The 24,490-nt window shown below is 42.2% G+C and overlaps 1 protein-coding gene across 3 annotated transcripts in view; it reads left to right on the top strand.

The window, feature by feature from the left end:
* Positions 1–1,057: 1,057 nt before the first annotated feature.
* Positions 1,058–24,490, top strand: part of CREB3L3 (cAMP responsive element binding protein 3 like 3) — a 45,670-nt gene continuing 22,237 nt past the window's right edge. Inside the window, exons 1-6 of one of the 3 annotated variants that reach the window (XM_085639527.1) lie at positions 1,058–1,379; positions 9,586–9,822; positions 11,373–11,667; positions 15,255–15,373; positions 21,190–21,321; positions 22,452–22,558. In XM_085639527.1, the coding sequence (XP_085495653.1) occupies positions 9,709–9,822; positions 11,373–11,667; positions 15,255–15,373; positions 21,190–21,321; positions 22,452–22,558 (767 nt within the window). In that variant the 5' untranslated portion in view covers positions 1,058–1,379; positions 9,586–9,708. Of the gene's footprint in view, positions 1,380–3,690; positions 3,801–9,585; positions 9,823–11,372; positions 11,668–15,254; positions 15,374–21,189; positions 21,322–22,451; positions 22,559–24,490 lie in introns of those variants that run through there. The other 2 variants (XM_085639526.1, XM_085639528.1) reach the window with 2 other exon arrangements.

Raw genomic sequence — 24,490 nt, 5'->3', positions numbered from 1 at the left:
CTTTTTCAATGTTGTTCAGTTTCCAAACATTTTTGAGTCGTTTGACTTTGAGCCATATAACAGTTGGGCCCAGAGCACTTCCTGTTTGGGTTTTTTAAAGGCGCATAGCTCCCTTTTTAGTAGTCTTCTCTTCTTACGCAGACTTTTTAGCAGGTTCTCATCCACATGGGTTGGTCGTAGTTGCCTAAGACGTCTGCCTACAATGAATCTTGGCCTACAATGGATCAGGCAGACGGATCGTGGCATAAACCATACTTTTATGGCGCTCAAGGTGGGCTCCCTTATTCACTCGACTGACTGGATGCTTGTTGGTACGATCCCTTGCAAATGCATCCCATGCTAGTATCTGGTTAGAGCCCTCTGCGGCCATATTCGATTCCCGAGTCAACATAATGCAGATCCAGGAAGAAGGGGACACCGTAGCAATCTGTAGGGTTTCACCAAAGAAGGCCGCAGAACTGCGCGGGTCAGGAGAGGGCAGACCCACATGGAAGGGACCGCTGGGGCAGCCTGGAGAACCGCCCCAGTCTGGAACGGCAGCCCAAGGAAGATAAAGGGAGAAATTCAGTTTACAAGGGTCACCTAGAGGTGTATGAAGAACTCCCAAATCTGAAGAAAGCCTGCTCAGGCGGTGAGCAGAACTGCCAGGGTCCGATGAATGCAGCGGTGGGAAAGGGGCACTGTGGCTGTCAGGGGAACAATCAGAGGAGCTGGAAACATCACTGTAGCAGCTCAGTGACAAGCCTCAGACCCAAGTGGGGCCTAAAAATATACCCACATGGAGGTTGCTTGTATTTCTTTCCATTGTGGGGTTTTGGGGATTTTTCTCCAGCCACACACGGTAGTGTGCTTTAATGACACTGTTATTGACGCACCTGATGCGCAGAGTTTTATGTCCTCCATAAATATGTTTTCGACGGTGTCCCAGAAGGAAAGAGGACAATTTGACTGTAACTGTGTTAAAGGTCAGGCTGATATCCTAGTGTGTAAACCTTGGACCCTGGCCTTTCCTGCCCACCTCGAGGCATGAATCTATGTGCATGTTTCCTGCGCGTGCGCAGTCCAGCTCAGCCTCGCGTGGCCCACTACCTCCGCTCTCAGGCGCGAGGACATTGGGCGCCACGCCGGCGGCAGCCAATCAGCTGGCGGGAGCGGGTGTTGCAACCCTCTGCACTACTTCTGATCTATTTGGAGTTTAAACTCTACCGCACAGTGTGTACTTTGGCGTCGGAAACGCAGTGCCTGTGTTGAGCCTAGCGCCCAGATCCTCACCAAGCGTCGGAAGTTTCATCCAGCTTCTGTCCCAGGCGTTTAGTGCAGTTCTGGTTGCAGGCTGTGGAGACTGCGAGGGCCGACAACTGAACTCTCCCATGTACACGGTAAGGTAGCTCAGTGAGTTGACAACCGACTGCAGAGATCTGTGTGTGATTTTCAGGTCAAGGGTTTCAGCCCTGACAAGACTTACTCAAACTGTCATCCTTCTGTTATCCGTAAAGTGAGTACCATATCGTCCTTATTAGTTAATATTAACTCCTTTTGCAGTCAGTTCAGTTTATAGAATGTTTTAAATAAATATGATTATAGTTTATTGATATAATTGAGTGCCATTTAACCTGACCTGCTCTGAATCAGTCACATATCACTCTAAAAGAAAGCCAGCTTTCCATGCAAGCCATTTTTATTTCTGAAAGGCCAGTGCGGCTGGGACTCTTGACGTGTGGCGGAGTACCCCAGTGCTATTACCCTTGTAGAGCTGGAAGGCCAGTTTGTGACCTCACTGGTTAGCTCTAGGCCAGTCTGCTTAGGTTCAGAGGTCTTCTTTCAGATGTGTTTTCGAGGCAGCCTTGAGAATAGCAGGGTGAGCCCTATATTTACACAGTGAGGTCCCCCCAGCAGACATTTCTATCATAGCCTCAACCTTTGTACTAATATCAGAGAGGTGCCGGTGATTAAACCAATTTCAGCGTGCTTTCGGGTCAGCATTAGCAAAGTTTCAGGATTTAGCAGAAAGACTTCCTTGAGGTCAGGAAGGCTTGTTGTACATGCAATAATATATTCAAACCTTTTATTTAGACTTATTTCTGACCACAATGTTTGTTTTCTGAAAGAGAGATTTTGGTGAAGAATCATATTCGTAAACAAAATGTTGCTTTTATCAGTGTACCTTTACTTTGGTTGGTTTTTGCCTATGTCCAATTTCTTAAAATAAAATTTTTCTTTTGCTTATGTATTTGTTTTCCAGACGATTTGTTGTAATCTAAGTTGTTATACAAATGACATAGAAAATACCGGAAATTTCTATTTTCTACTACTCTTATATTTTTCCCTTTCATTTTCCTGATGTTTTCCAGTTGTAGTTTTCACCATGTTTTCTTTTTCCTTTTCTGTGTTTTTCAGTATAGTTTTGAATTTGATTTCATGCCTCCTTTGCAAATCACTTTTTATCCCCCTTGCAGAATTACTCTATCTGTTGGCCTTGGAAATAGGCCTATTGATCTAAAGCATAATGTACTTTATTTATTTTTAAAAGCCGGATCTTGCAGTGTGTTAGGTTTGTTTTTTAAATTATATGCAGAGGGTATTTACAATTTGCCCTTGTAGTTTTACAGTTCCTTTACTTTTTCTATTGAATCTCTTGTGTTTTTTTTAATCCTTTCATCTGCTTTCCCCATCGTTTTCCTGTATTTTTTAGTAACTTTACTACTAATTTCACTGTTGATTTCTGTGCAATAATCCAACTGTTTTACGTATTATTTTTCTTTTGTTTCTAGCTTTCTCTTTATTGTTTTTTCTGTTTAAACTTTGTATTGTTTTTTTTTAGTCGTTTGGTTTTTGCTCTAATTTTCAATTTCCTTCGTAGAAATCTAGTTACATTCCTTCTATTTTTATTTTTGAGATGTGTTTTATATTCTGTACTTCTTGGTTTTTCAATTGTTTGCTTATTATGTTTTATGTTTTTGCAGCTTTGCCTGTAATTTCTGTGTTTTTAAGTTTTTCTTTTGTCATCCCTGTACATTTACACTCTTTCATTCTAGTTTTCTACTGCTTCCTTTTTTTTGGACCTTATTTTCTCTTTTTTTGTCTTATTGCTTTCCATTTAACTTATTACTGTTTCTGTTATATTTTTGGGCCCCTTTCCCACTTGCTTTTCTGCAGCTTTATTTGTAATTTTAAGTCTGTATCACTTGATTTATAACTAACGCTTTCTTTTTCTGTGCTTGTAGTTTCCTTGCTACACATCGTGTTACCTTCCGTGTAGGTTTCCCCTTACTTTCTATAGGGTTTTGCATGCTAATTTTATAGCCATTTCCTTCAGTTTCATATAATTATCCCATTTCATTTTCTTCCCAGTTTTCCTCAATGATGGCATGCAGTTACCCTCGTTCTTTCTAGTATTTTTCCTTCTATTTACCTTTTAGTTCTCCTGCTGTTTCCTTGTGATTTTAGGTCTGGCCTTTGAAACAGCTTTAGCTGTCTCACTAGACTAATGTTTTTCCAACAACTTCATACACACAATATCTACAAAGAAGAGCTTAGTCGGCTGGCTTTATCTACTAAATTGCCATTCACATTTTGTTTCCTCCCACCACAGCCAACAGCATGGGGCGGCTTTTCAGCCCACTTTACCTATTGGCTTCTTTCCCTTTGAGTGACGGCCCAAATCCTTTGCACATTATGAACCTCCACGTAAAAAGTTCCTTTCTCTGCATTGAAAACGTGGGTTAACAGTGTACTCTTTAGTATTTTTATATTAACTTTAAGTATCAGCTACATATTTTGCCTGAACTTTGTGTGCCCAGGTAGGTGATGATTTATTTTATGTTTGTTTGTTAAAGTTGGTATTATATAATTACATTATAACATTGTATCGGTCTGTGATTTGAGTTCTTTGATAAGTGGTGAGTTCATGTCTCCTTCTCAATTATTGTTTTTAAATTAAAAAATACAAGTGTATGGCAGCTAGGTTTAAGTGGCAGATGGTTTATTTTTCTATTTGATTTTGTGGCAGACAGCGCAATAAAAACAAAAACAAATAATCGTCACACCAGTTTGCCACGGACTGACATATTGGCTTTGCCCGTGCATGGTTTTCATGGTGTGTCACCTAGTTCCTGCTTTGTTTGCCTTGGTTTGCTCCCTTTGCTTTCCTTATTGTCTCCCTTTGAACACCCTTGTCTTTTTCATTTTTTTTTACTTGTAGTTTGTCACTTGCTTTCTTTGTGGGTCCTTTTACTTTCATTGTGTTCATTGCTTCCCTTTTATTTTTCCTCTTGCCCTACATGTAGTTAACTCTTCATTTTCTCTATTGCTTTCCTTGTAGTGGTTCCCAGTGTTTAAGTGGAGTACTACTCCTAGTTCTGGGTTGGTGGTCCCCGGTGTTTGCTGATGATGGTCTTTATGGGTGCTACTGTTTTGTGTGCTGGTGGTGATGGGTGAAAATAGTGCTTGATGTTGGTGTTCATGGAAACTTGTATTGGAGTGTGTAGTGTGTTGGGAGATGCCTGTGTTAATGGATTCTGGTATTGCTGAATGCTGGTATTGATATGAGTTTTTGTTGTGCCTTTTGATTTTAGTAGGAGCTGGTGTTTGCAGTTATTTGGGTAGTATTTTGAGGCTCAGTGCCAATTGTGGGTTATAGTAGCCGGAACTGTTGATCATAATAGATAATGTTGCTGGGGTCTGGTGATCTTGTCTATTGATTTATTACACGCTGATAGATTTATTGGGCACTGTTTTTGCTGGTATGTGTCTGGTACAAGTATTAATGGCTTCTAGTGTTAAAGGTGTGGGTGGTTTCTGATATTAATGGGTGATGGTGGGTTATTAGTGGGTGATGATGGGTTCTGAATAATGATTTTATGGATTCTGGTGGGTGCTGTTGCTCATGCTTTTTAATGTTGACAAGTATTGGTGGCTGCTGAGTATAAATTATCGTGTGTGCTGCAGAGTTGTTGGTATGTGTAAGTACTGTGAGCTTGGAGTGGTGGATAATTATATTGATGTTTGCGGGTACTGATTAATTGCTGTCTGGTTCCTACTGATTGAGGTGTGTGCTGTAGTTTGGGGTGCTGTTTTTTCTGGGCATTTGAAAGCCAGCAGCTCTAGAAGGACACAGAGCTTGGATACCACCACTAGAAGCGTAAACAGATGGCCCTGATATAGAGCAGACCAATAGGCAGACGTTTAATGATCTGTGAAAGTTAAACTTTGCCCAGAGACCAGTGGCAAAGTCCAGGGCGAGTTAACTCGAACAACAAAGATTCTCTGCAGGAAACCTGTTTATTTAGCTTTTTTTCCTAGTTTGTTTTTCTGCAACAGGCTTGTTTATTGATTGACTCCAAATATAGCAGTGGGAACCTTTTTCCAGGCTTCTGTGGCCAGAGATTGTCTTAAAAATGAATCTCACAAACCACACAGCAACAAACCTGCACACAGCAACACACCAGTGCTTCAAAGTAAACTGGTTAAATGAGTGTGGTAAAAGAATGCAAACATAAAAATGTAACATACGTATTTTGCACCACATACTGGGACACCACACCTGAGAAAACCAACAAACAGCAATAAGACAATGCACAGTCTGCAGCATCGACTGACAAACCATACACTCAAACGTACCAAACTATAGCACACAGTTCTCACCACAGCACATGAAATTAGAGAGCGTGCGTTGCTATTTTCTGAGGCTGGAAGGAAAGAGGCTTTAAAAGTGGTATGCATTTGTAGTGTGAACAATAACACTATGAAATAAGTCCCATAATGCAAATACTTGTAACCAAGCAGTTGTGGCGTTTGCAGCCTCTGTTGAAGGGTGGGCGTTTGTTTCTGGAAACTAAAAAACGAATGAACCAATAGCCTGGGAGTGTTCAACCTCAGAGTGGGGGGTCATTATTGGTTCTGTCTGTCCCTCAGCACCAGGCTGTTCCGGTAACAGACAATAAAAAGAAGCATCTGTCTACTGTTAATAGAGCGGGTAGTATGATGGCTTTACTCAGACGACAGCCTCTCCGTCGGAGTTAGGATTCTGGCGACAGTCAACAGTGGTTCTACTGATCCAAGCATATATCCCACCAGTCTCTAAATGAGGCGGACGGACCAAGAGATTGGTGGAAGCGGTACCCTGTCCGTCAAATTCAACACCAGCCCCTTAGTCTTTAAGGGCAGGTTGGGCGAGTTCTGTTAGGGGGAGAGCATGGTCGGGTACAATGGGTTTTTAACTAATATTTGTTAGGTCTGAAAAAAAGTTGCAATAATCTCAATATCTGGAGACAGGAATGTGCAATAGGTCACTGAAAGCATCTCGTGGTACCCTTTGACTCAGACCCTACAGAATATCCTCTTGTGGCCGGAGGGATGGGATTTTACTGGAAGAAAAGTCTAAAATGCTGCATTAAAGATTGCTGGAAACCAGTGGCGGCTCCTACGCTAAGGCGGAGGAGCGTCGCCCCACTGCCTCAAAGCAGGGAAAGAAAGGAAAAATAAAATGATAATAACTAATGTTATTATCATTTTATTTTTGTATTCCTGCTACAGCAGCTTCTGTGAGGGGGCGGGTGGGGCTGAAGAGCAGGGCAGGAGTGGCGCAACCCTCCTGAGAGCGCAGTGGCTGTTTGGTCGGCCCTCTAGGGCTGCCCAAACCAGTCATGCGCACTTTTCCCCTTCTCCATGAAGGCTGCATTACTGCCTGCATGGAGAACATGCCAACCACTACAGCCCCGGTCTGAGTGCCGTGCCACGTTGCTCAGACCAATCACAATGCTGCACTGCAGCGTTGTGATTGGCTGTGGGAGCGTGGGAGCCCTGGTGCTTCCTGTTTCTCAAAGGAAGCCAGGAAGAGGACACAGGAGAGGCGGCGGCGGCCGGCAAGCCGGCTGGCCGGGATGTAAGTGTTTTTTTTTATAGTGATCCTTCCCCCGCCCACCCGCGCCACTGCTGCTTCCAGGCAGCAGCCACAACTGCTGGAAACGATGTGATGTCAGAAAGCAAAAGGATGGAGAGGTGGGCTTATGGGAGGCTGATGGCCGTTCTTCTGTTTTAGGGTTGCCCCATCGCTCTTGTGTTTCAGAGTCACGCTCTAATTGCTACTGATGTGCCATAGCATGGGTCATGTACTCACTGTGTCACAGGACTCGAGCTGCACCTCTCTGATGAACCTAAAAGACCAAAACTGGTGGGGTGTTGCCTTTGTTCCTGTTCCGAGAGGAAGTGGCCTAGCAGTCGGGCCTGGACTTTTCCCAGCGCATAAGGGCTTAGGCTGACGTGCACAAGGCTTAGAGGAAAAACAATGGATTGGAATGTGACCGGAGTAATTATCAGTGGCTGGATGTTATTTCAAGCATTCCTTCCATACCTTTTTTGTTGTTCTTCGTGGGGAGATGGTGTGCCCAGACATGGGTTCCTCAGATCACTTTGTCATAGTGATCATCAGTGATGGCTCCCCCAATAAGGTTGGGGTTGCATGTGTTCCGGTTCAGAGGAAACCTGACGTGGCAGTTCCGGTGAGATTGTTCCTATTGGACATGCTTTGCTTTTGGCTCAATCAGTCAATTAACCAGTGGCTTGTAAAGCGTGGCTACTCACCCTTGAGGGACTCAAAGTGCTGAGAGGGGGGCTGCTTGATCCGTTTGGGCATGGAGGTTCAGTGGAAGAGCCAGGTCTTGAGATTCTTCTTGAATTCGGTCAGCAACGGGGGATTGCCTGAGGTGGAGGAGAAGGGTGTTCCAAATCTTTGCAGTGAGGTAGGAGAATGCACTTCCTTCAGTTTTGATCTTGTGGGCCCTGGGGGCAGAGGCCAGGGCGAGTTAGGCAGAAAGGAGTTGTCTGGCGGGTATGTGGAATGCGAGGCGGTGGGTCACGTATGCCGGTCCTTTGTCGTGGAGAGCTTTGTAGGCATGTGTGAGGAGGTGAGAGGGCGTGCATGGTTGGGCTTGTCTTGAGCTCTTCCTTAACTGATTAGCCACCACTTTTAGGGTTCATATGGGGTTCCCGTTTAAAATACAAACAGCACAACTATATTCTAATTGATTGTGCCCAGGCCTTAACCAGAGACAACATGGCTGCAAAGTCAAGGTGGGCCCGCAGTTGTGTCGCTATATGGAAGAAACATATGCATAAAAGTTTAAACTTTATTTCCTATAAAGATCTTTCTTTTGGCAGCAATCTGCAATAAAGGTTGCGAGGAGCGATCGCAAATTAATCCTCCCGCCTGCAGAACGGACGAGCCCTCAGTGCTGCAATTCCATCCATAGTTCTTTTGACAACGAAATACTTCTACTGGAACACAGTGATCCGTTCACCCAAAAGATATTGATTGCTTCATCTTCTACCTCCCTAAACTCCATCTGTCAGATATTGATCCAGTACTCGTGAATAACTAACGCCAACTCGACCTGGCCTCGTCTGTGGTATTGATTCGAACCTTACCTGCTTTGTAATATCGCTGTAGGTCGAAAGCGACCTTCCTCCAGGCTGATTAATTCTCTCCTTCTGGTACAAGATAAAGTCTCTGCTAAGATCGAACAAGAGTGTGCTCGTCTCCGTAGACCATCTCCTCTCTGTGGCTGACTATGAATGTCCTCGCGGGGTCATCGGAGCAGCAATGCAAGGGGTATTGAAAAAAATAAGCAATTGCTGCTCAGAGTATTTAAATATTTGCAAGCACAAAAATTTAAAAGACTGAGTTGGAGGAGGAGGAGGGGGCTAAGCTGGAGGTGATTACATTTAGTATGAAACTGGAATGCAGGACACTTCGGGCAAATTTTGGTCATCTTTGGTGTCATTGGTGGATTGCGACTTAGATCCCTATTGGACAGTGAGTTGCATTCAGAGGGGACAGTACCTAGCAGCTCAGGCTGGACTGCCCCCTCTGGGTTGTGTGTTAGGAGTAATTTACTCATGTTTTATTTTCTGGAAGTCGAAATGCTTCCAGCCCTAACACCTTTGTAGCAATTTACCTCTATCACAAAAGGGAAAGAAATCTGAATCTGCTGGTAATGTCAAGTGCCAGGTGATAGGCCTCATTTTGTGCATTTTGACAGTAATTGTTTTTGGGAGACTATGTCTTCTCAGTTCACTTAAGATGCCCAGCAGGAAAGGCTACAGCTAGATTCTGAAAACAAACCAGTCATCTGTTGGAAACCTGCTCATACCTGCTGTATAGATTCACACGTGCACAGGATTATAGGCTTTCAAGAGTTTCATGTCACATTTGAATAATCGTATAAAACATTTTTTCCAAAAGATTGATTTCATCACAACTTTATAAGTTTAAATTCCTGTGTTCCTATTTTTTAATTTTTTTTTTACTAAAATGCTCTGATTATTTATTTCAATGATTGTTTTCAACTTTTGAATAAATATGTTGTAAATTTTTGATTAAAACAATGCAATAAACAAATATCAATAAAAATTGGAAATGTATCACGAGTCACCTGTCTGATAGCCAGTTTACAGGAAGAGGTCTCAGACAGTTTGAGAATGTGACTTGAGCTGTTGTGAAGTGATATTTTAAACACATTGCAAGCTATAGAAGTGTTAAATGTGTTGACTCCTAATATTTGTAGCCTTATGGCTTTTTTTATCCAGGAGCTGTCCTGAGGAGCAGAAGTGAAGCAGTGGCTGTCTCTGTCTCTCAGACTATCTCTTTGTCCCTCTGTCCCACGTCCCCAGGTCTCAGCGCAGGCGGCAGACCCCAGGGCCTTGGCCGGCATGGACAGCTTGGAGCTTCTCGACCTGCTCTTCGACAGACAGGACGGGATCCTGTGCCAAGAGGGGCTGGAGGTGGCTACCAGTTTTGCCTCCTGGGTCGCCTCAGGTCACAACGTGAGTCAGTTGGTAACACTCTAAAGTGGGTCGGGACATGGTAGGGTTCCAGGGCTAGAGGAGGTTTATTCTTGTAGAGTGGACAGTCGGGATGGCGGATGATCTACGTGACTTGTGGCTGTACCTTCCTAGTACACAGTGCCATGCACCATACACTGGTTGTATGTAGATTGATTTGCACCCACAGCCCAGCACACAGTGTGGTGCAGCCAGTAGTCTGCTTTCTAAACTCCTCCCCAACTTGCAACCTGTGGCTGGACCCAGTTGCACATGGTGCCAGGCACCCTATGGTCTTTGGAAGTAGGCTGCCTTGTAATCCATGTCCCAGTCTGTGTCATCGTGTAACCCTAGCGCACAGTGTTGTGTACCCCAAAGGACTGGGAGTGCACATTGCGCCTCCATGCCTCGGGAGCAGACACAACAGCTTGTGTTGTAAACCTTAATCAAAAATGCTCTAGAGGCAGCATTTCTTTAACTCTATCAAAAATATATTTATTTCCTATATTTAGTCACCAGCTTTACAGCTAACTCCCTGAAAACACCTAAAATCTATTACTCAGGGGCCTATGGGCCTGCCATTAGTTTTAAACTAGAATCCTACTTTTGAATACGTCTAAAATATAATTATATGTTTGGATACTTCTAAGATAGAATCATATTTTATACTTCTAAAATTCAATCATATTTTATACTACTAAAATACTTCTAAAAGAGCCATGTTTCATACTTCTGAAATACTTCTAAAATAAAGAGAATCATCTTTTAGAATACTTCTAAAACAGTCATATTTCATAATACTAAAATACTTCTAAAATAGAGTAGCATTTTATTCTTCTAAAATAGAATTATATTTTAGAATACTTCTAAAAATACGTTAACAATACAATTATATGTTGGAATACTTCTAGAACGACTTTTATAATGGGATTATGATTTAGAATAATTCCATAATACTTCTAAAATAGAATCATAGTTTATACTTCTACAATACTTCCAAAATTGGATCATATTTTGGAATACTTCTAAAATATGCCTAAAATATAATTGTATTTTGTACTTATAAAATACTTCTGAAATAGAGTAATATTTAATACTTCTAAAACAATTACATTTTAGAATATGTCTAAAATGCTTGTAAAATATCATATTTTAGAATACTAAGAAAATACTTTCTAAAAAAATTATTTATTTTACACTTATAAAATGATTCTAAAATATAATCATATTTTATACCTCTAAAATATTTCTAAAACAGATTCATATTTTAGAATACTTCTATAATAGTTGTAAAATAGAATCATAGTCTAGAATATGTCTAAAAATGAATCATGTTTTTAGAAGTAATGGCTCCTGAGAAAGATCTCATGAAAACCTTGAAACCTGTGCAACACCGGTACAAATTAAGCACTTAAATTGATCTATGTTCGATAAATCTGGAGGCGTGGAGTATCAGTTGGCGTTGTGGTAACAACTGGTTGTGTGTTTGGAACTTGTGCATGCTTTGTCATATGTGTCTAGTAAGCTGCTTTCAATGTGTTGTTTCCACACAGCCCGCACCCTCCCCTGAGAATGAGGAGTTCCTCAACTCCCTGCTGGTCCCCAGCGACTCGTCCCCCGACTCCACGCTGTGGTCTCCCGCTGCCAGCGACAGCGGCATCTCCGAGGACCCCCAGTCAGACCAGGTGGACAGTCCCCAGCAGTATGTGCCGACAGACAGTCCGGGCTATGGCGACGCCGGGCAGGTCGAGGCCATGTACCAGACTTACCAGGAGCCGTGCCAGCCCATGCCAGTGTTAGAGGGGCACAGGATGGGCGTCCGCGAGACTGATGTCTCCATAGATCTTGGTGAGCCCTTTTGCCAAACATCCTTTCTGCATATTGCTTGTGGTCTGTCTGTCCTGCATGCCTATCCCAGTCAATATGTATTGAGGGTGTGTTATGTTATCTATCATTTGTGTAGCACACAACTGCCACCAGTGTCGGGACCTGTTACAGGTGCAGTGTGTGGTTGTCATATGTCCTGTGTGTCAAGAGGATGGTGCGTAACACTTGAGGTCCTTACACATGGTCTAGTCATGTCACAGTGAACTTGTCACTACTGGTATGCATGCTGCAGTATTTATTCTACTTGCCCGATTAGAGAATCATTTTGTGGTAGATGTGCCACCCTAGTGACTGATTTGTAAAAATAAATCAATAAATACAATGACTGTAGGGGTCTAAAGTTTTTGCTGCCACAGACACTTCAGAATGCCTTGGTCACCCGGTTCCGAGGCTGCCTGGTCTTGATTCCACCTCTTGGCTCTTTCTTCCACCCTACACTTCCTGTCTCTTTATCTCATGAATACCGAGGCTGCCTAGTCTTGGTTCCGCCTCTTGCCTCTTTGTTCCACCACCTACACTTCTCGTCTCTTTACCTCACTGTTGCACATTATTTTCCATCCTTTCTATTTTCCTTTTTCACTCGTTTCCTATCCGTCTCTCCCTTCTCCTTACTCGTTCGTGTCTGGCATTCTCTGTGTTCACGGCAAAACCCGCGCTCCCCACTAGATGGCAGCAATGCTGTCAAATTGGATGCAAGCCTGTGTTATCTAGTGCTCAGGCAGATGGGAGACCAGAAGTCTGACCATGAGCGTCAGTGAATGACAATCACTCCAGGCTCTTTCTGCCTCGGTCTGAAGTCGGCACAAGTTAGACCACGCTATGCATGCTCAGTTCATACATTTCTTGTGTTAGTTAATGTTAAATCTCAAGTCTGGTAGGTGCATGGAACTGCCTACCAGCAGGGGTGTAGGGGTGCACCTCAGTGACTCATAACACAAGTCAACAAGCATTGCCAAAGCCAATAGGTCTAGAGTTGGCCTCCAGCCATATGGCTTTGTTAATAATTGTTTTGTTTTGTCATGTTTTTTTTGCTTAATGCTCGTGTTGGAGGAGCTGCCAGGCCGTCGCATTATAAAAAAAAATTGGCTAAAAACAAAAACATTTTTTGGTCTCAAAAAGAACATTTTGCCACAGTAGTTAGTCCCTCTCACTGAAAGGAACTACTTTGTGCGCGGATGCGTTCCTTGTGAAAGGGTAAAATGCCGTCACTCACAGTGAACTCAGTCTGTGGCTGAAGTGGGTTGAGCCATTCCCTCATGCAGCGTGCAAAGTGGGCGGAAGAAACGTGTATGAGTCACCAGCAAACCAGCTGGTGCAGAGTGCTGGCGGAAAGCCCCTATAAGTATATTATACATATCATTTTAGTAAAATCAAAAAGTCTCTGCTAACGTCAGACCTAAAAGGACTCAGGCAAGACAAAAGGGAGTGATCATACCGAAAGAGCACGAGTTAGTTCAATGTTACAGTGATTATATATTTTTTCTACTTCAAGCCGAGCGCATCTTTGTCCTTATGTGATTCTAAAGATGTGATTCAAGGGCCAAAGGGTTGTCAGGATCCTTGCACAATTAATGACCTTGGTTTGGGTCATTTAAGTTTAGCAAATGACTGATTGACCCTTTTTACCACATATAAATATAGAGGGTATTGATTTTGTGTCACAGTCGCCGCTAGAGGAAAAGAAAATGCGGAAAATTGATCGTGTTTACAGTGTTACTTCACGTTACCTGTAAGGATGCATGTACTTCTTCTCCTGTCCCTTCCAATTCGATGAATCACCGGGTTTGATTTATTTGGTATGCTGATAAATTTGTATAGAATGCTCTCGTACAAATTATGATTTGTGTTTCGGAGTGGCATCCAAGCAAGAGTGGAGCATCTACCCAGATGTGGACATGAGATAGTTGAAATAGACAATCAGTCGGACACTGACGTCACCAAGCTGGAGGCGGGACTAGGGATGAGAGGGGAGGAGTCAACCCCAGGAGTGTCCAATCAATACTAAGGCCAAGATGAGATGGCCCTCAACGGTCCATGGCAGGAGTTTTTCTTCTACAAGTAGAGTAGGGTGTGCAAATTTGTAAAACATTTCCTCCGCAAACTTTGTAAAGTTTTATCAAAAATTTGCAAGCTTCGCAGAGGTTACGCAATTTAAATTGTGATAAAAAAAAGTTTTGCAAACTTTGATTTTGCTGTGAAAGAAATGTCATCAAAACACAACTGTTAGGGGCACCATTCTCATGCAAACATTTTTTGATTGACTTGTTCTTTTGCCAAACTAACCTCAAAAGGACTTTTACTTACAGCTGGGGTTTTGCAAAGTTTACAAAAATTTGCCTCCTTACTGACCTGGAAAGGTTTTTAACTTTTTCAAGCTTTGTGTGTTTAATTCAAATTCCTCCACCCCGCCCTAAACTCCACGTGCAAGCCAAGCTTCTTCTGTTGCTCAGCCCATGACAAACTCACTGGTAAAGTTTCTGTCTCCCTGGTTTGCTGCCATTTTCCGTTTGGATGTACACATTTCCGAAGCAGTGAAGATGTGTAGTTATCAGCTTGCACTAACTCGCTAGATCTCATCATTTCTTAGTATCCAAAACTGGACAGCCATAAATAGAACTCTTCTTCTGTCCCTTTCTTAACAGGGACTTCACCACCTACTCCCTGTCAAGGTTTGAAACAGTTCAGATCCGGGCATCGAAGGCCAGATGACCTAACCTACTATGAGGTTGAAATGCTGCAGCACTCGAAATAGCCTCATTTGTGACCCCAAAATAAGTTTATACTATGCACTAATCCTGTTGTAGGAGTCGGTAAACTTTTGTTGACTCCTAAGCTGAGATTGCAAATGGATACCCATTCGCAATTAGGAATGGGCGTGTTGTAGGCGTCTCTTCCAAATTAACCAATATGAGATATATCAGTGTTTTGGGGCTGCAACACATTTGCCAAACATTGAAAAATGACCTACTCCGGCTTTGGGGTGTCAATGCATTCACAAAAGGGGCGGGATCCACTTGTAAATGTAAAAACACTTTGCTGGGAGTAGGCAGTGGTCCAGGAGACAACTGCTTAGTGCCAAACAAATGATTTAGTTAAAGAAGACTTTTTTTTTTAAAACAAAGCCTGATTTCTTTGCTTGGTGGGGGTGAAATGTTGTGAAGTTTTCCCTCTGAAACATTTGAGAATAGGTTTGCAAAACTTTGCAAGCCTCACTAACTTTCTGGTGGATGGGAAGTTAAAAAAATCCAAAAATTAATTTTGCAATAGTAGACTTCAAGAAAAAATCCCATTTTTAGAGAAGGTAACCCTGCCATAAAAGTTTCGTGAAAAAATTCACACACAAATACTTTTTGGTATAGTTATGAAAAGTTGACCTTGCAGAAAAATCAAATTTGAGAACTTCACAATTCTATGTGATCACAATTTGCTTTTTGCCTTGTTAGTTTCTTGCTTCAACCACGCTGGCGATTAGTTTTTCTTTAAGAATGAATGCTTTGATTTCCCACCACTTACATAGTTTCTTACCTTTACCTTCTTTTACTTTTCAGCCATGTGGACTCCTAGCTTTTTCCAAAAGGAGCCTCAGGAGCTGCCTGTCCCGCCCACTGGTGCCGGGTCGTGTGCCTTGACGGTGAAAGCATTGCTTCTTTCCAGCAGTTGTGAGATGGTGAGTAAAGCTCTGATTTTCTAAGTGTAGGGTAGTTTCTAGAATGGGCTGGATATTGTTGTGTATTTACACATTATGTACTTTGGAGGGACATTTCTGTCTCCGACAGATGGTTCCGGTGAAAATCTGAGGTATGGTATTAGAGAAGTGTCGAATCACAGATCAGGCTGTCATTTCAGACCATTTTGTATGATCAAAAAAGTGGGGCCGTTTTACTTTTTATGCATGCTTAATTCCAAATTCTGTTGACTAACATTGTTTGAGATCACCAAATGACTCCATTGAATCGGAACACAAAAAGATGATGAAGGGAATGTTGAACATTGTCAAACATTCACCCCCCCTCACAGATCTGAGTTTAATCCATCGTTATTCTGCTCGCCATGCCATTCCAGTTTGGACCCAGCCATATGCAAATCAGCTGTGACCCTGTTCCCCATGGGAACAGTCCAACCCGAAAATTGTTGTGTTTTCAATTTAATCGCGGCAACCATTTTCTAGCCTAATTTTCCTTTAACAACTCTTACAATCAAGAACTTTAGTCCTAATAGTTGAATTGAAATGAACCTGGACGACATCACCAGAATGGACTGAGGTTTTTAAATGAAAGACTCGCTCTGATGAAGATGTTCATGATGGTGTGGAGTCCTATGATAACATTATGTAAATTTCCAAGTGTAAGTCAAGTCATTAGGGAGCTGCTGTAACTTTACACTCACCTCTTCCCAAAACATCCTCCCATAAATATCTTTCTATGGGCAGCCACCTGCAATAAAGGGGGCAGAGAGCAATTGCAAATTAGGCCTCCCGGCTCCAGAAAGAATGAGCCATCAGTGATGGAATTCCATCCATAGTTCTTTTGACAAGCGTCTGTTGACAATATTCCTACTGGAACACAGTGATCCGTTAAACCAAACGATATTGATTGCTTCAGCTTCCACCTTCCTACACTCCATCCGTCAGATATTGATCCAATCAGTACTCGTGAATAACTCCAACTCGAACCGGCCCTCGTCTGTGGCATTGATTCTGACTTTATCTGTTTGGTAATATGGAAAGAGACCTTCCTCCGGGCTGATTAATTGACTACCTCTGGTACAAGATGAAGTCTCTGCTAAATTTAAGCCAGATTGTGCTCACCTCATTAGAGCATCCCCCCTCTGTGGCCGACTATGACTGTTCTCGCGGGATCTTCTGTCCAGAAATACAAGGGATTCTTCCACTCCTGAGTGGATCTTTGGAAGAAGAAACCAAGAGATATGGAAAAAACGAATAATTGACGTTAAGAGTATTAAAATATTTGCAGCCACATACATTTAGAAAAAGTGAGTTGGAGGAGGAGGGGGCTAAGCTGGAGGTGATTAAATTTAGCATGAAACTGGAATGCAGGACACTTCGGGCAAATTTTAGTCATCTTTGGTATTGATCCAGCGGGTTACTAGCCACAAGCACTCCAACACCATATACTCACCTGGGCCCATAATCATACATTTACACAGGCTAGTAAATACCGCTGGGGGTCAATTTTTCTTGTAATATACTTATTGTAAGATTAGTTACCTATCAATCCTAACTAATCTTTCACTGATCAAAAAGTTCTTTCCTCTGGTCAATGGGCCTATTAGTTGGAACTAGTTGATGGTGAAATGGCATGAAGTAAATCTGAAATAACCAGAGACTCTGGAAAGGTTGAAATGCTTTATCTAAATTAAATTTATGTGAGCCAAAATCAAATACAGTTCGAACTCCGTCTCTCCAAGGATGAAAATTCAATTATTAAAATAAATCCGCCATCTATACTAAACATAACTTTCCAAAATAACAGTACTCAGAAAGGAAAGGATAAAGAGAGAGCAGTACAATTGCATATGCACAGATTTATAGTTACGTAGAATTGTGTGGAAACCAACCCCTTGGCCAAGGAACTGGAAGGGTCCCCTGAGAAAGATCAGGTGGCAAAGGCTTCAGGACAGGATAGATGACCTCACTAATACCGACGCCCGCGTGGCTCCCCTCTCTGACACTCTCTTCCTCCTCGAGATTCTTCCGCGATCTTCTTCTAATTAATTTAAAGTATTGGCTCTGCAATTCGAATCTTCTTCAGCATTCATTCGGCTCTCAGACTGCATCGTGCTCTCTCAGCATCACAAGCTCTTCGGACAGCATTCTGGTCTCTAGGCAAACAAACTAACTAAATCTACCTCAATTATACTCTTCTGTACTCATGTTCCTCCCATTAATGTTTCCAAATTATAGAATGTCTAATTCTGATTGGACAAGCAAGGGGGGATGATCATCACACTATGCTAAGTTTTAATATATTTCCTTTGGTTCTTTGTTTAATGTTCCCGCCCCTTAACTTTTATTCACAAACTTTATTTCCCACTCGTATTCACATCTTTATCAACCAAAAAGTATACATATAACATTTGTCCCATTCAATATGCAGGATGTCCAGCTGGTTCCCAGGACATGTTGCAAAGGCGTCCTTGAACAGGGTTCAAGGATCACATCATGGCTTCTGGCTTGTTCTTATTGCGCATGTGCATGGATCACGTGTGAATCAGACTTCGGTTTCTCTCAAAGGCCCAAAATATGAACTAGTAGAAAGTCAAGAAGAAACATATTATTTTCAAAATAAAATGATTTCACTGTATACCACCTATCTCCACTCTAACTCCATTTACTTATAAACGCTCTCCCCACATGAGGAGTTAGTAATTAACTTGTTTTAGTTTCAGCAAAGCAGATGCTTAGCATGTGAGCTTTCAAGCGGCAATTTTAGACGTGTCTGCGCAGATGCAGAAAATTCCCTCCAAGCGACAGACAGTCATCCTGCGTAGATGCAGTTGACGCATGCGCAGTACAGTTTCCCGCATTAGCAGCCATTTTGGATTTCACTCAAGTTACTTGTTAGTAAAACACGTAAGCAAGCTTTGTCTTGCTAGAAATGGATTGTGGTGCATATTAATGTACACAATACACAATTAATACAGTGTTTTGATTTATATGAGAGGATTGCTTCCGAGCAAGTCTCTTTATACGAATCCTTGCTCCATCTGTATCATTGGTGGATTCCAACGTAGACCCCTATTGGACAGTGAGTTCCATTCAGAGAGGACAAAGCCGAGTAGCTCAGGCTGGACTTTTCCCCTCTCGGGTGAGGCCAGGAGTAATTTGCTTATGCTTTGTCCCTTTAGACCACCACTCGGGCAGTCTAAAAACAAAGAAAGGGAATGTGGTCATAGTGATCACCAGAGTTTCCGTGTGATTCAAGCATTCCTTTTGTGCCGTCAATTTAAAATACAAATGTTGAGCACTCAGTGAAGCCCGTGAGAAGCCTCCAGTCTGAGCCACCTACCGACAGGCTTGGAGCAAATATAGCAACACAAGATCTGATTGGTTTAGGGACATTTGTACAAAGACATATTTAAGTTATTGAAGATAAGTCTTATATAAAGGCTTGTAAAGTCGTTCGGGATACAGCTAGGCCCTTATTATGAGTCGCTTGGTTTTGCATACAATAATTATCGCATCAATAATTTCTGACACCGGGGTGTTCAGAATTTATTGAATGTGATAATGACCACCTATTATGTGTAGTGCCCATGAAATGAGACATAACCATGAAGATTTTAGTGCTTACCGCACCATAATCCGCACGTTCTGTAATCACTGGGCATTTTCCTCCCTTTAAATTTTGGCAGGTTTAAATAGGGAATGTATATTTTAATTCACTCAGTATGTACCAGGTGTATTAAAAAACACAAAATTCACATTTTGACACATATCGGCAAATTAGGGCATTAGAGGGACAGGACTGGTAAAAGCAAAGAGTTACACTCCCTTAGAGAGGCTATAAACTTTAATCTCCAACAGAGGCAGATGAGAAAGTATCTCTTTGGAATCTTGTTTCTGCAGTCAAGAGGCCACTGTAAAAATTGGCAGGCAGTCAGAATCTGGTTCTAGAAAGGGTTTCCCCACCATAGATATACATTTTTGGGACCCAATTCGTGAAACCATTTACATCCAAAAATGTGTGTTCATGACTGCAAATCGATCCATTTACGCCTAACAGCTATCCACAAAAGCATACCTATGTTGCATAAATAGTTTTAATAATGTGTTATTCTCTACCACTACTGTGTAGAATTCCACACTAGTAAACACTTGGTAAGGAGTAAGGTGTAGGCTGTAAAGGTGTTATATGCCTTGTAAGTTTGTGAACACCCACAAACTCATTCACAATCTTCTATGTGACCCTGGACGAGTCAGAGTTTTACCCCTTCCACACTGCAAGAGGAGTGGGTCACCCCATGCCCTTCATGGACACATTCGTTGGGGTGTAAGGAAAGGGGCTCCTCCGCAGGGACAAATGTTCTGCCTAGAAAACATTTTTTAATGTGTCTTTGCTCATTGGGTGTCTTGCATCAGTGTGTAAGTGTGCACTGTGTACAACTATGCACTGGGTAAATATCAGCAGATACAAGAAATCACAGGGCTCAATCAGTAGTAAGCCTTGAGCAGCTACCCACAGTGGGCCATGTGAATAAGAGTGGATTTAAATCTGCACTAGTAACAAATGGTACTTTTATGAGTGCAGGATTATGGTTCTCTTTGTGAATGAAAACCTTTCCCTCTTGAAGTCATCTCCCATAGATCATCACCTTGTAGTTAATTACCAAGGCAGCTAATGGAGGTAGGGTTGAGATAGAATTCTGCCCATCAAAATGACAAGTATTGCATCAAAACCAGTAATCTGTAAACAACTTGTTAGTCCCAAATTCACTCATCTATTTGCCCTTAAAATGAAGGAACTCAAAATGACTCATCTCATAAGGGCTTGATTAGGTACCTTTATGGCAACCATTCTCAAAACAGCAAATTCCATTACTCTTAAAGTAACTTACCTCATTGTGATTCATTACCACACCCTCTAAATGTCCTACCTCGACACCACATTTCAATGCCATCGCAACTGCTCACCTCAAATTATTCATTTAAATCCCTTAATAGAAACTCGCCCCAAACAAAAATAATTTCCCTCAAAGCACCTTATCTCAAAATGACACCCCAAATATACTCACTTCATTGACTTTGAAGGACTTATAAAAAGTCAAATAATGTGAATACAAAATTACATTGAAAATATTAAAATATTGAAACACGATTGCACATTTACAGGACATTAAAAAAAGCAAAGTTGAAATAGTATATGTTCTGTATGTGAAGTAATTCGTAATAAAGAAAATGAGTTTTAAGAAATTTGTTTCAATAAGATATAAAAAATATTTGCAGCAGGATGCCTTTTGTCAGTTCCATTACCGGGGATGCAGTTGTGGTTGGTGATGGTGTGCACTGAAGCCCATGTGTCTTACACACAGATTTCCATCAGAAGAATGCAGGCATTGAAACAAATATACCAAGAGTGCCATAATCTGCAGAAAGGGTCTAAAGAGGGCATGGGATGGGTGTTCTGCTACAATAATGGGATTTAAGGATAGCTGTGCTAAAATTCAGAATATCGACTAATTCAGAATTGTGAAGATAACTATATATAAAGATAAATGTATTAATCTTAACTCCACATTCACTTCCCATGAAGATACAAATACCATCAAAGTAATAGACGTGGAGGTACGAATAGTAAATGTGTGCTTACCGACACGCTTACATTCAAGATATTGTGTGACGTGATGTTCTGGATATCCTATTATGCCAGGACGATACTTTTTTACTCAATATTGTGACATACATTCCATGGGATGCTCTCACGTGCAGGCACCCAGGGTAACATCCCACTTTTTGTTTTTAAGTCACAGCAGCAGGCATCCTCAATCCAGAGCCTGGGCCAGGGGCACTGCCAGGAGCTGGTGCTGACCGAAGATGAAAAGAAGCTACTGAGCAAGGAGGGGGTCTCGTTGCCCACCCAGCTCCCCCTCACCAAGGTAAAATAATCCCATGAGATGCCAAGATACACAGTATAACAATAATAAACGTCTCACTTCCACCCAAAGTACCAAGCAGCCCAGGTATAAAGGTCTTATTGTCCACACATACCCTCCAGAGCACAAAACAGGAGAAAGGGTGAAGGTCCTACTGCCCGTTCATGTCTCCCACAGTACAAACCAGCCCCCACATGAATGCCTTACTACCCTTGCATATCCTCCAAAGCACACAGTAGGCCACAGATGAAGGTCTCACCACCAATTCATGGCCCCAACGTATAAAGGAGCCCAGGGATAAAGGTCTCCCTGCCCCTTCACACCTTCCACAGTACAAACGAGTGATGTATTAAGGTCTTACTGCCCCCTCATACCTTCCAAAATCACAGCTGACCAAGAATGAACGTCTTTCTGCCCACACACAATTTCGAAAGTACAGGCGAGGCCAAGGATGGAGGCCTTCTAAAGTCTGCACACCTCAAGGATGAAGGGTGTACTGCTCCTTCATACTTTCCAAAGCATCGAGCAGATGAAGGATGAAGAACTCGCATATCATACCTTCCTAAGTACAGAGTAGGCCATGGATGCAGGTTCTACTGCCCTCTCATACCTTCCAAACTGCAGAAGAGGCCAAGTATGAAGGTCTTAGTGGCCACTCTCACCTTCCCATTGAGTTACAAACCATCTTCTTCTAAGGGTGAACGTGTCGCTGCTCGCTCAGATATCAACCAGCATTGTGCAAACTCCCTTGTCAAAACACTGATCACTCGTTTGTGCATCTCTTTCATCTCAGTGCCTACTGAGTGTTGCTTTGCAGACTATGACTTACAGACATATAACAATGTTGGGAAACAAAAGTGACAGTCAATGAGAACCACAAGACCCATTCATTTCTCTGCTGCCTTCCAACACCCCTGCTTCTCCTTGGTGTCCCCATAACCGTTGCTTTGACGCGCTCTAGCTGTTGTAAACCTGAAGTTCATTCAGTGTTGTTTATATATTCCAAGACTCCACCCCGGCTCTTGGGTCCGAAAGATACATTTCTTGGAGTTCTTAGAGACATACTAGGGATATGAATTTCAGAAAAATAATTTTGCAAGGGGTTACTTTGTCCTTATTTCTTTGTTTAACAGTACGAGGAGCGAATCCTGAAGAAGATCCGCAGAAAGATCCGGAATAAGCAGTCAGCGCAGGAAAGCCGCAAGAAGAAGAAGGAGTACATCGACGGCTTGGAGAGTCGGTAAGTTCTCAGGGGTTCCCTCTGCAGGACCAGTAGTAGAACCGACCCTCTACGGGGATAGCCTCTGTCTAACATCTGCGCGCCTCTTTCCCTGACTCGTGTCTTCTCAATGACTGTGTGTGTTGTTTCCTGACATAAACGTTGTCCTTTCTTATGAGGCATTTACTATGGCTTTCTTTCAAATTTGCACCCTTTCTTCGCCATGCATGCTTAATTTACTAAAGATTGCTCTGATTTGTGATGACATTACTACTACTACACCCGATATTACTTTTAACACAAGTACATTACTACTACTAATGGTACTAGTGGCAGTAAATCCTCCATTCATTCTATTAGTAATAATACTCCAGCTGTTGCCACTGTGATTACTTCTTTTGCAGCTACTACCAGTACAACTTCTTCTGGTACACAGCTACTTCTTTTGCTACTACTACTTCTACTACGAGCTCATGCATTATTATTACTAATAGTACTTTAACAAGTTAAGCTACTAATATGAGTATTCCTGATATGGCAAATTTAGCTATTGCTGCTGCTCGCTACTAACATGAGTGCATTACTACTGCCAATGGTACTGGTAGTACTAATACACCCATGGCTTCTATTACCAATGCTGCTACCAGTGCTGCTGCTCTTTGAGCTCTGCTTGTGCTGTAACCACTGACACTACTTCTGCTGTTGTTCTATTACGTTTCTGCTCCTAATACTACTTATTCGACTGCTGTTGCTGCTATTACTACAACCATTTCTTACACTATTATTACTAATACCACTCCTACCACCTTATACTGACACTCCTGCTACTCCAACGATTACTGCTATCTCTAGTACTACTATCAAATGGGCACATTACTGCTATAAACAATACTAGGGGGTCCTAATACATTCATGGCTTCTATTACTAATGCCCCTACTACTGCTACAAATACTTCCTGTATTGCTGCTGTTGTTGTACTACTCTTACAAGTCCTTACACTACAATTACCAACACTACTATAACAACTATTAATAATACTACTCCAGTTAATGCAACTATTGCTACTACCACTAGTACTTACAATGAGGATACAAACAAAATAAAAATAAAATAACGATGCAACTAACACCTTCTTTTCTGATTCACCCCTTTACTACATACTCCTGTCTGCTCTACACTGTCATTTTACTTTCTCCTACTTTTGTAATGGTAAGGGCCTTAGTCTTTCCTTCCACTATGTTGTACTATATTGCTCGTATCTGCTTTCTTTTCAGTATGTTCTACTGCACTACACATTTAGTGAGTCATGTCCCCCGAGGTATGCCTTTGTGCCCTACAATGTGTTTAAAATAAAATACAACATGTCGAAAAGACTAAAGTCCCGCTAGTGTTTATTCAGTATAGCAAGAAGAACAGCAAAAGATCACAGGAATACTCACATTCCAACTGACCAGGGCTCTCGATAATGCTCTCTGTTTCACCTATTCAATCAATCAGGATTTTTAAAGGTCAACTAATCTCCCGATAGGGTATCTAGGCGCTTTCAGGTCCGGAGGCTTATTCGAACAGCCTGGTCTTGAGGGCAATTCGGAATTCCGTAAGTGAGGTGATGGTCTGGATTTGCCTGGGGAGTCTGTTCAAGGTCTTTGCAGCCATGTGGAAGAAGGCGCGTCCTCCACTTCTTCCTCGGTAGATGCAGGGAGTATGGGCAAGTGAAAGGGAGGTGGAGCGTAGTCTTCTCGATGGTTCATGGAAGTACAGGTGGTAGTTAATGTATGTGGGTCCTTATTTGTGTACAGCCTTGTGTGCTTGGGTCAGCAGCTTAAATTGGCATCTCTTTTGTACGGGGAGTCAATGAAGTTGCATGAGGTGGGGTGTGAAGTGGGTTCGTTGGAAAAGGCCGAGGATGAGTCTGGCTGCAATGTTCTGTATAGTCTGAAGTCTCTGTAGGA

The sequence above is a fragment of the Triturus cristatus genome, chromosome 12 (genome assembly GCF_964204655.1).
Source record: "Triturus cristatus chromosome 12, aTriCri1.1, whole genome shotgun sequence".
Classification (NCBI taxonomy): Eukaryota; Metazoa; Chordata; class Amphibia; order Caudata; family Salamandridae; genus Triturus; species Triturus cristatus.
The sequence above is the reverse complement of the archived record's forward strand: the minus strand, read 5'-3'. Positions and strand labels throughout refer to the sequence as shown.